We start from the raw sequence: 12577 nt of genomic DNA on the forward strand, positions 1-12577 counted from the left end.
TATTAGGAGTAAAATGAATACTTGATCTAGTGGGAGGTGAAGAAGTGGAAAAGTGTCTTGTTAGGATGGAGAGCAGAAAAACTAGATGGTAGCTGGGATGGGATGTGTAGTTCAGGGCAAGTTTTTCAGTGACCTTTATACAAACATGAGAATAATCTGGTGGAGAGGGAAAAATACATATGATGTAGAACAGAAGTTGGTTTCTGTTCCGTTCCATTCCCGTTCTTCTTCCCGTTCTTCCCCTTCCTCTTCTTCCCCTTCCCCTTTCCTTCTTTTCTTTCCTTTCCCTTTCCCATTCCCTTTCCCTTCTCCTTTTCAAGACAGGGTTTCTCTGTGTAGCCTTGGCAGTCCTGGAACTTGCTCTATAGACCAGGCTGCCCTAGAACTAGCACAGTTAACTGTAAATAAGCTATGTGTGTGAAGAGCAGAAAAAGAGGAGGTACAGAGGTAAGCAGGTTGGATGGTTTTTGTGAGGGAAGAGGAAATAGTTAAGTGTATGCCCCTCCCTCTTTCTGAGAAGTGTATAGTCAGAACAGTAGCTGAGTGGGAAGGGTGAACATTGAGGCAGGAGGAAGTCGGGTTCCCACACTAGGAGATTTTGGAGACTACAAAGTGATTTTTTTTTTTGAGGTGTTAATCGTTACTCGGGTTGAACATTCCTAATTTAAAAATCTCAAGTATGAAATGCTTGTAAGAAATACATGACAGCTATCATAAGTGGAAAATGCTAGGTTGGTCTCGTGTGTGTGTGTCCTGTTGTAGTCAAAACACTAATTCACTAAGACATTTCATAGATTTACCTTCAGGCTATAAATTATATATGGAAACATAATGAATTGTCTGCTCAGATTTGAGTTTTATATACCAGATAACTTGTACAAATATTCCCCCAACTCCTCCAATCAGAAATATTTCTGTTTTCAAGCATTTTGGACAAGGGATATTCCATCTCTAGTAGGATTTTGTAGTGCTGTTGAATGACACTTAGGTTGTAGCTGTGTAGTTATACTGAATCCAGCTAGCCTGACTGTGATTTTTCAGTAATCTTCAGCTTCTTGGATGGAGTCATGGGGTAACTGGATAGTTGAATTGACTGAAATTGAGTTTTTCTAGATGAGCTAAATGGAGACAGGAACAGGAGCTGTAATTCAAGTCTTTTACTTTGTGATAACAGTCCTATGGTGTATCAAATGTTTTTAAGTGAACTAGAAAGTAACTTTTTTGATTTTCCCAAAACAAAACCAGGACTCATTTACCATGAGGACAGTATGGATGCAGTTGGTAGTTTATGTATCCTGCCTACCTAGTTTCTATAGAAGTTTCTTCTGGGTTTGTAATTCTCTTCTCAGAAGTGCTGTAATCGTCATGCCATTTTCTCTTTAAAGGTCTGTCTATGATGGTGAGGAACATGGACGATTCATGGAGAAGCTGGAAACTCGCATCCGCAATCATGACCGAGAAATTGAGAAAATGTGCAACTTTCACTACCAGGGCTTTGTGGACTCTATTACTGAACTGCTGAAAGTACGAGGGGAAGCCCAGAAACTCAAAGTAAGGAGCCGCTGCCGGACATTCGCTCCTCTGTCCTCTTCTGGGGTTCTGAGTAGTTCTGATTGAAAGAGTAGGGCCCATACTGTGTGACATGTTGTAGGACAGACTTGCTTTATTTTCATGGGGTAGATATTGTTTGCTCCCTCTTTTCAAATGTAGAATTGAGGTGAAGAAGATACATGGACAGCCTGACCAAAACCACAAACTTGGTATGAAGTGATCATACTAAAGTACATGTACAGTTTAGATATGATCACATTATTTTCCTGGTTTAAAAACCTGCGTAGCTCCCTTTGGTTGGGTTTGAGAGAACACAGTCAGCATCCTTAGTATAAAACTTCAGGTTCCATCCATCTGGCTATGCCATTTCTTCACTCTCATCTCTTGACTTCTCCTAAGATGATGATGATGATGATGATGATGATGATTTGAGATAGATTCTTCCTATGTATCCTAGCCTGACCTCAAACTTCGTGATCCTCCTTTCTCAGCTTACCAAGTGCTGAGATTACAGGTGTGTCCCATTGTATCTTTGTGTAGTAAGGATTTGTATGAAATAAGGAAAGGAATTTATACCCAAACCCACATAAATAAGATTATGGCTTTTTTGGATGTAAAGAGTACTCTTTTAAGTTAGTTTAATTGGAATACCTACCAGTGGATTGGAACAAGTGACTAGTGACTGCTTCTTTCAAGAGATTGCTGTTAAAGCCACCAGCATCTTTGCTGATGGAAGCCACTCCCCTGAAGTTAAAGCAGTGCTATACTTACTTGAAAGGCCAAGGTGGGAAGACCTGGCAGCTGTGGAGTGCTGCTGCCCACAGGGTGAAGATTCATGTTCAGGAAGGAGACTGGTCTCAGGCGATCCCTTCTCTTAGACAGGTGACCTTGCTTGTTGATCTGAAGACTATTCTAAATTTCTATTATATTAAACAGTTTAGATTTTTGGCATTTTCTGTGAAAACTCATCTGTCAGTAATAATAGTTTTATTTTCTTCTCTCTAGTCTTTATGCTTTTATTTTTCTTGTTGGAATCTGAATTAGAATCCTTGATAGGATTTTTTTCTGCATGGGGTTAACTTGACAATGAATATAAAATTCATCTCAAAGAATATATTGCTAAAAATAAAAGCAAAGAAACAATTTTAAAAAATTTTCTTCCAGCCATTTAATATTTTTCCATTTATTTATTTAAAAAAGTTTTTTTTTCATTTTACATACCAATCCCAGTTTCGCCTCCTTCCCATTCTCCTGCCCCCCACACATCCCCCCCATCCCACACCCCACCACTCCTCAGAGAGGGTAAGGCCTCCCTGGGGAGTCAACAAAGTTTGGCATACTAAGATGAGGCAGGACCAAGCAACTCCCCGCTGTGTCAAGGCTGAACAAGGTATCCCATTCTAGGGAATGTGTTCCAAAAAGCCATTTCATGCACCTGGGATAAGTCCTGGTCCCACTACCAGGGCCTCCCCAAACAGATCTAGCCACATAACTGTCACCCACATTCAGAGGGCCTAGTTTGGTCCCATGCATGTTCTCCAGCTGACAGGCCAGAGCCGTAAGCTCCCATCAATTTGGGTCAGCTATCTCTGTGGTTCTCCCCCACCCTCCCTCATGATCTTGACCTCACTTGCTCCTGTGATCCCTCCTCCTTCACTTCAACTGAAGTCAAAGAAACAATTTTATTGAAAGGCTAAGCAAGCTATTAGAAAATATAGTCTAAAACTGCAGTAGTTTAAAAAAATTATTTGACTGCAAAACATGACTTAAATGGATATGAAACCATTAACTTTGCAACTTATTTAATGTAAATTTTTGTGTTTAGCTACAGAAATATCAATGTGTTTGAATATAGGTGCTATACTGTTTCCAGCTGTGAGATATTATATAACATACACAGAATGCAATATGTTATATAAAATATCATTACTTATATAAAAGTTTCTAACATTTTGAAATCTCAAACACATTGGATCCTAAGATTTGTATGATAGAACTCATCTATCTTGAGAAACAGGATATTGCCAACATCATTAAACAATTCTCTCTTCTCTATGCTTCTTAGATGCTTCCCCCATTTTAGATGTAACAAGTCTTTTGATAATGTGCTGTTTGTCCTCATTCAGCCCTCATAGTTCCTATCACAATCTTGATTATTCTTTTCTGTGTTTTTTAATTCTTGTGTATTGCAAACTTCTCTCACAGATACTTGGGATCCTATTCCACAGTGGGCCAAAGGATATAAAAGATGTGGAATATGATTTAGGCCAGATAGTATGGAATACTGCCTGGAATCTCACCAGATGCTGACTTTCATTGGTGATTGATACTCACTTTTGTCCTATTTTCTCTCCTACTTTAAATGGATTCAAGTTGCAAATTCCTTGAGATTGGTCAGAATGCCTCTGAAGGAATACTTGACTGCGTTTTTTGAGTTTGGTATGTTTGGTTGCTTCAGACTCTAACCAGTTACTCTGAAGGTTGGGAATAATGTTTAGCTACACACCTGGTAAGCTCTATTTTAGGGGACCCATTTGACCTAGGTGAAGAATGTTGAGATTCTTAACTCTAGAAAAGAATTTAAAAGTGGAAAAGTTTAAGTATTAACTACTTATAACACTAATTAATACAATGACATTACACTTTCCATGATGCCCATTATTTTGGTTCCATAGCATCTGTATATGAGTATTTATACATATGTGTGTATGTAAATGCACTTTCATTTCTGTGTTTTTGAATTAGAAGTGTCTTCCTAGACAGTTGATATAGGCTCTTTTCAATGTAGTGTGCAGAATAGTTATCTGCTTGAATTAAAATAGCTATTATCTTTCTTACCATTAACATAGATTAGGCTCCTGTAGAGATGTTTTTGATGATGGTTTGCATGAAATCAGTTTAGCGGACATCGATCAGCATTTCTAACAAAAATTGAAATTAAGGATAATAGAATTGAATAGGAAATAAAAGTGTAGTATGTCTAGTAAAGATAAATATTGTTTCTTGAAATTGTTTCTGTGTGTGTGTGTGTGTGTGTGTGTGTGTGTGTGTGTGTGTGTGTGTGTGAGAGAGAGAGAGAGAGAGAGAGAGAGAGAGAGAGAGAGAGAGAGAGAGAGACTGACTTTGTTTCTGTCTCTCTCCATTCATGTGTCTGTGTATGTGTCTCTGTGTGCCTGTGTGTGTGTGTTCTTTCTGTGTATATGTCTGTGCCCCATGTGTATCTCTGGTGTCTCTGTGTATGTGTCTGTATTCCTGAGGCTTAATCTAAAATGTATGTCAGTTTGAGGTTAGAAACATTGAGAAATGATGCAATGAACAGGGCTGTTTTAGTATGAACAATAGTGGTAAATGTAGTTATACTGGAAGTTTTAATTTTGGGAGACCTCTAGACTAGGATAAAAACAGCCAACTTATTATTGAATAAGTACTTTGAAGGTGATAATGCTGTCATTCATTGTAACCATACCATTTTTATTCACATTGCTTGAAAGCCTTCTCTTACTTTGAGCTGAATCCTACTTCCTAGTTATAGGCATTTATTAGGAGCAACCTTTCTTCTAGCTCTTCAAGATATTTGAGGCAGCCATCGTTTAGTGTGGGGTGTAGTGTACAGGGTCCAGGTATAGTGTGTAGTATCTCCAATGAGTTTTCCTTTATCTCTGGGATGAAATCACTTCATTTGTTTTTCATGTGATGTACATTTGGCTTCTAAAACTTGTTTACATTTAATCATGCTGCAGTTTGTCAGTGGCCTTCATGACACATGATATCTGAATGTCATTCTCATCATTTGATCTGCGCTTATTTTAGAGTAGGCACAGCAACTCTGGCTTGTAGGCCAAATCCAGTTTGCCTCCTATTGCTGTAAATAAAGTTTTATTGGGACCTAGCCACACCAGCACATAACATTTTATTTATGGCTGCATTCCTGTTGATTAGTTACTGCAGAGGTTTTGTGACCTGAAAAACTATTTTACTGGAATGGAAACAGATTGCTGCCCTTGTTCGAAGTGATGCTTCAGTGAATGCCTTAGATTTACACTTGGCAGCTACATTCTATCTTGCCTCTCATTGAGATCACAGTCTATTGGTTAATGGTGTTTTTCACATATGGTGCTCTTAGGAAAATAATTAAGAGGTAAAATGAGTATTTATTGCCTCTTTTTCTCAGATTTCATAAAATCTTTTTTTCTGGAAGAGGTCAGATTTTATTTTTTCTTTGAAAGTAGGGGTGTATACTCTAATCTGCTGTGGATTATATTATCCAGATATAGTATATAATTTAAGATAAAAAATAAAAAAATATGTTTTATGAAAAACTAGTTTCTGGAGATGATTTTGAATCAAATAAGTTTGGAAAACATTTCATATTATGTTCCTTTTCTGAGCATTTATAGTGTTTGTTATTCTCCCCTCTGTGTGTGTATGTATGCAATGTATGTGTGCCTATGTGTTAATAACATCAACTAATATTTCTTGATGCTCTAAGGGACACTGTGGGAAATACTGGGTTGAGAGATGTAATGTAGTAAAAGTATAAGGATCACCAGTCACTAGTGGAAGCCTAAGTAGTCTCTATGTAAGAAGTGTAGAAGTTAATATTGTCCATATTTTGATAATGTCTGAGATGATAAGGGAATTACTATTCTAAAAATTTATTTTTTTATATTAGTGGAAGCATCAAAAGTAAATAATTGAAAAGGTGTGTGCTTGTTCCTTTCAATTATAAATCATAGCTCATTTAAGGCTTAGTCACATATTTTTGACTATCTGATGGTGAAATTAATGGGATATGGAAGTATTAGAAGCTGTTATAAATTAATGACCCCAAACTATTAAATAATTCAGTTTGTAGAATTAAGATAATAACTAGTAAAAACTTGACTTGCATTATAAAGTTGAAATTATACCTAGCCTTTTCAGGAATAAATTGTAAATAAGAAATGTCTGTGTTAACATTTGTTTTCTAAACATTGTACAGATGGTAAAACTCTTGGATTATTTTCCATTTTATTTATTTCTCTTTTTTTCCCCCTTTTTCCTTTTCTGTCCAAAGTTACAATGTGATCTTGGGATACTATAGTACCTTACTTTGGAATGTTCTATCTAAACCAAACATATCCCTTGGTCAGCTTTTCTTTTCCTTTTGCAAAGGTTATAGGGATGTCTAGGAGAAAAGTTGATAAAGAACTTAAGTTGCAGAGAGAGCAGCTGTATCCTTATGTGCTGGAATACAGAAAGTATCTAGAGATATCCCAGGCTTTTCATATTAAATTTTGATCTTTATCCAACTATCATCCAAGTGTTTGTTTTTTATGAGTTTAAATTGTCTTCTCTCCACAGAACCAAGTGACGGATACTAATAGAAAACTGCAACATGAGGGCAAGGAAGTAAGGCCAGTTTCCTTTTGACCAAGTTTTTCTATTTTGTGCTGTTCTCTTTGGATGACTGTTCTTCACTTTGTGGCTTATAAGAATTTAATCAGTGTGTTGGAATTATTACTTCTTGTAGTGTTTACCTGAATAAAACAGACACCTGAATAAATACAGACACCACAGGTCACAATGAAATAAGATGCAGCCCCCTTTGGCTGTTTTTTTTTTTTTTTTTTTTTTTTTTTTTAAAGAAAATCCTTAAGTAGTCCTCCATACCTGTTGGAATGTTCCTCCTCTATCTTCACCTGCCTCCACCCTTCTCTTATGTTTTTTTTTTTTTCCCCCAGCAAGGGTCTCATGTAACTTAAGCCTTCTTTGAACTGATCCTTCTACCTCCACTTTTCCAATGTTGTGATTACTGGCATATGCCACCATACCTGGTTTATATTATTTTCTTTTGCTCACTAGCTCTCCCTCCCTGCCTCCCTGCCTATCTTCCTCCCTCCTCCCCTCCCCCCTCTTCTCCTTCCTTTTTTTGTTGTAATTTACTTAATTTCATGTCTGATAATAAACCAAATATCTGTATTTTTTTCAAACAAGATATTACTATGTTGCCCAGGCTAGCCTAGAACTCACTCTGTAGTCTAGGCTAGCCTTGGACTTATAACCATCTTCCTGCTTCAGTCTCCAGAGTCCTGGGGTTATAGGGATATGCACCTCACCTAGCTTATATATTTCTTAATAAGATCTTCCCTGAGGACCTTATTGCTAATTGCAGTCTCACCCTCATTCCCTGCATTCTTTCTGCTTTTTCTCATTTTGTTTTTCTCCACTTCGCTATCATATTTTTGGTATATGATTTTACTTATGTAGTTGTTTTTGTTTCCCTCTGTTAGAATTAGCTCCACATAGTTAGGAGATTTTACTTACATTATTTGTCAGTGCACTTCTTCTGGTTTTCTAAACAGCAACTGTTGAAAAGTGAGTGCTCAACAAATATTTCTTTTAAAAAAGAATCATTGATTCTATTAATTGACAAACTTATCATTTAAAATTTTCTAATTTGCGCTTTTTTATTTTTTATTTTACACCCATTTATTTATTTGTTCCAAAACCAAGACTGTTACTTCTACTATTTCATTGATGGGAAACAAGAACAGATGATCTGAAATTTATATAATAATCAACAAAGCTGATCTCAAAGTCAACCTTTTCTGACTTGAAGTACATTCCTCTTCTGTGTCATCTACCTTCCTTCTCTGTATTCTTTTCACATATCTAAGGCTATAGTTTTTAGGAGTGTGTGTGGGATAAATCCTGTAAATAGATATGTAGATTTTTTTCTTTCACATAGTCCATATTCTGTAGAAATAGTTTGTTACATTGTGAGATGGCTATGAGAAGAGAGTCAATTAATCTTCAGTAAATGGATCTTGTACAAAAAGCCGTATCCTCTAAATACGGAACTTGTTTGTTAAAATGGGGACCTAGTTGAAGATAAGGAGGACTGCCTTCCTCCAGGAGCCCAGTACTCACAAGGAAGTGTAAATCATGGAGTCTGTACAGGGTTTGGAGAAAATGGGCAAATGTTTTAATTTTTTCCTGGATAGCTTTTGTGCTTTAGGGTTCATTTTACATAACCCGTTTTAGACATGTGTGCAGGGTGGGGAGAATGTAGGAAGACATGTAGGAATGTTTCACTGATTGAAGAAAGCAGTTCCTTAGCTTGCATTGTAGGTCTTACTAAGAAACTGGGATTCTTGGATGCATTGAATGCAGAGTAAGAAAATGTAACTGAAAACTTTCCTGTTTTTCCCCTCTTGCCAAGCTGGTAATAGCGATGGAAGAGCTGAAGCAGTGCCGACTACAGCAGAGGAACATTTCTGCCACTGTTGATAAGCTAATGCTGTGTCTTCCAGGTGAGGAACTAGGAATGGAGTAGGATTCTTGATGCATTTCCTTTAGCTGAGCTAGTTGTTCATTTTGTTTAAATGATGCCTGTGTGATCTGTTTTCTCTTTCAAGTCCTAGAGATGTACAGCAAACTGAGGGACCAGATGAAAACCAAAAGGTAAGGTTTTTTTTTTTTTAATTGAGCAGTTTTTATTATCTAAAATTCCTTAATTTATAATACTTAAAAAAGAGATTTGTTTTCTTATTGGTGTGTGTGTGTGTGTGTGTGTGTGTGTGTGTGTGTGTGTGTGTGTGTGTGTGATTACTATGTGCATGTGGGTGTCCACAGAGAAAAAGGCATTGGATCCTCTGGAGTTACAGGCATTTGTGTGTTATCTGATGTGGATGCTGGAGTCTGAATGTGGGTCCTTTGTGAGAGCAACAAGTGCTTATAACCACTGCCCTATTCCTCTAGCTACCCTACTTGCATCTTAAGCGGTCTTCAGTCTTTCTTTGACTTCCATAACCTCATCAGGTTTGAGGAGTATAGGCCTATTACTGTTTTTTTTCTTCTCTCTTTTGGAGATAGATTATCAGTGGGTGTTATCACGCATGGCTTGATCTTGCTATTTTTTAAAAGGTCACTTGTGACAATCTCTTTTCTAGTTGAACTCCTTAGATCTTTTATGCCGGATATACTTATCTATATATGACTTTCAGTCTAATTTATTTTCCATTTGTCCTCACTGTTACTTGTTCTTTCTCTATGTATCTGCTTTTGTCTCAATCAATTAACTAGATTTTAGGATTCTGTTGTTTCTTCACTAATGCCTTATAATCCATACCTCTGCATTTCTTTAAAATGATTGCTTCTAAGCTTATAATAATCCTCTTTAACTTATAGTGAATCTTTAAAAATTATGGAAAATCACATAGAACACAGGTTCTTGTAATAGTAGCACCTATTTAAATGGAAATACTTTATAGATTTAATCATTATCTATTGTATACATGAAATTATCTCATGCTGCCCCATATTTGTATGTAATTATTATTTGTCAATTAAAAATTTTAAACTATCCCTCTGTTTACCCTCCCTTTCTTGATGTTATTATTGTCATTCCTCTTATTTCAGAATATGGCATAGTGCCTATAATGTACTTGTATTTTTGCTATAAACTTCTAAGTTAAAATATTTTAAAGTAAGATTAAAAAGTCTTTGTTTGTCTATATATTTTAAGTGATTCTGGCCCTCTTGTTTCTTTATATAGACCTAAGTTCTTTACCATCTCTTTTTGGATTAGTGTGATAGCTGTGAATTCTGTATTTATTTAAATAATTAAATTAAATTAAATTTAAATTTTATTTAAAATAAATAAAATAAAAATTAAATAATTTAAGGATTAAATTATTGTTGCTTTTCCTATACGGTAACATCCACCAGTTTATGTTTATAGCTTAGTGTTGTTTTAGAATATTCATAAGGCTATGCCATTGCCTGAATGTGTCAGGCCCTCAAAAGTAAACCTGGTTCCCATTCTTCCTTCCCTTAGATTGAGCAGTCACCACTTTACTTTATATCTGTATGTTTGCATAGTGTGACTGTCTCCTATAAAGGGGGCTGCACTGTAGGAGGTTGTCTACGTCTGACTTCTCCCTCTTACAGTGTTCTCAGGATTCAGCCATGCTTTGGTGTGAATCAATACTTCACTCCTTTTTATGGGGCTGCTTTTCCACCGTGTGGATGGACTGCATTTTATTGTTTTATCATTTGACAAACATTTGGGTTATTTTCACTTTTTAGTTATGATGAATAAAGCTATTTAGAGACTTGTAAATTTTTATGTGGGCATATACTCCCTAAGTTCTCTTGGGAATATACCTCTGAGTGGAATTTCTGGGTCATGCTGTATTTCTGTGTTGCACTGTTTTATGAAACTCTTTGATGACTACTCAAAGCAACTGCATCTTTTTAATCTACCTAACATCATCAAATGATAGTTAGTGCTTATTATTATTTAAAACTTTTAGATTTACTATTTTATTTTATTTTATTTTATTTTATTTTTTTTTGGTTTTTCGAGACAGGGTTTCTCTGTGTAGCTTTGCGCCTTTCCTGGAACTCACTTGGTAGTCCAGGCTGGCCTCGAACTCACAGAGATCCGCCTGGCTCTGCCTCCTGAGTGCTGGGATTAAAGGCGTGAGCCACCACCGCCCGACAGATTTACTATTTTATTATTTTATGCATTTGAGTATTTTGCCTACATGTGTGTTTGTACACTACATGTATGTATAGTGCTCTTGAAGGTCAGAAGAGGGCTTTGGAGCCACTGGGACTGGAGTTAAAGATGGTTTTGAGCTAACATATGGGTGCTGGGAGTTGAACCTGGTTCCTCTGAAAGAGCAACAAGTGCTCTTAAATGCTGAGCCAGCTCTCTAGCCCCAGTGTGTATTATTGTCTGTCTTCTAGTTATAGGCATCCCAGTGGAAAGTGTTATCTCCTGATTAAAAAAAAAGAAAACATTTTTGGTGGGCCTGGAGTGATGGCTCAGTGGGTAGAATGCTTGTTGTACATCTGGTGATGACCTGAGTTCCATACCTAGAATTCATGTAAAGGTGGAAAGAGAGAACTGATGCCTCAAAATTGTCCCCTGACCTCCACACATGCACTGTGGTACTCCCACCACATCTACATACACACAATAAGAAATTAAAAATAAAACCAAAACATTTTTTAAAGACAGGATCTTACTGTATTCCAAGCTGGCCTTGAATTTATATAACTGAGGATGACCTTGAACTTCTTCAGAACCTCAATCTTTTCCTCTTGAGTGCTGTTTATCACTATACTTGGATTATGTTGCTGGGGATGGAATTCAGGCGGCTTTGTGCAGGTTAGAAAAGCACTGTATTCCCTGAGCTGCAGAGGCCATAGCCTTCCATTGGTTTTTGATGTTTCCTTCTTCTCATTACTTTGTGTTCCTCTTTAAGTACATATACATAGATCTAATTGCTGTTTTCATGTATTTGCTATTCTGCTACTTCTTGAATCTACTTTTGAACTAATTTTGTTATTCTGGTTATAGGTCAAAAATAAGTTTTGGACATTATAATGTTGATAAGTGTCTGGAGTTTGGGGGAACTTTTTTTTTTTTTTTTAATGTTGTGCTTTATTTTGGAGAAGTAGTGGTTTGCAGATCTCATCCCTCCAGACTCCATTTTAAAGCTCTGCTGAGGCCAGCTATGATAGCTCATGCCTTTAATCCCAACACTCAGGAAGCTGAGGCAGGTAGATAGATCTCTGTGAATTTGAGGCCAGTCTTGTCTGTATAGTGAGTTCCAGGCCAGCTGGGGATGCATAGTGAGACACTCTCCAACACTAACAACAAAAACCAAAGCTATGCTAGGACAAGCATAGTAAGTTTTACAGAATATTTAATCTGGTCTGGGTGGTGCAGTGGTATCTATGAACCTTGCCATTTGGCTGTTTGGGGTTAGGGCATTTTTCTGCTTTTTCTAACTTCCCTGAAGTGCTCATCTTATACCTCCCTGTTAGTCTATCCCCACCCCTCTCTTCCCCTCCATCTCCTCTCCCCTTTTCCTCACCTCACATACCCTGGTCTAGTACTCAGCGAAGATTCCAGGGAAACCCTATGCAGGTTCCCCCCCCCCCTCCCTCCCTCCCTCCCTCCCTCCCTCCCTCCCTCCCTCCCTCCCTCCCTCCCTCCCTCCTTCTCTTTTCCTCTCCCTCCTTTCCT

The 12577-nt window shown here is 37.2% G+C and overlaps 1 protein-coding gene across 4 annotated transcripts in view; it reads left to right on the plus strand.

Moving 5' to 3' along the window:
* Positions 1-12577, plus strand: part of Exoc6b (exocyst complex component 6B) — a 519570-nt gene that overhangs the window by 95722 nt on the left and 411271 nt on the right. For all 4 annotated transcript variants that reach the window (XM_052721826.1, XM_052721827.1, XM_052721828.1 and 1 more), the window contains exons 2-5: positions 1386-1551; positions 6895-6942; positions 8756-8846; positions 8952-8997. In XM_052721826.1, the coding sequence (XP_052577786.1) occupies positions 1386-1551; positions 6895-6942; positions 8756-8846; positions 8952-8997 (351 nt within the window). The remainder of the gene's footprint in view (positions 1-1385; positions 1552-6894; positions 6943-8755; positions 8847-8951; positions 8998-12577) is intronic.

Source organism: Peromyscus californicus, unplaced genomic scaffold, assembly GCF_007827085.1.
Source record: "Peromyscus californicus insignis strain IS unplaced genomic scaffold, ASM782708v3 Scaffold_6__1_contigs__length_162567912, whole genome shotgun sequence".
NCBI lineage: Eukaryota > Metazoa > Chordata > Mammalia > Rodentia > Cricetidae > Peromyscus > Peromyscus californicus.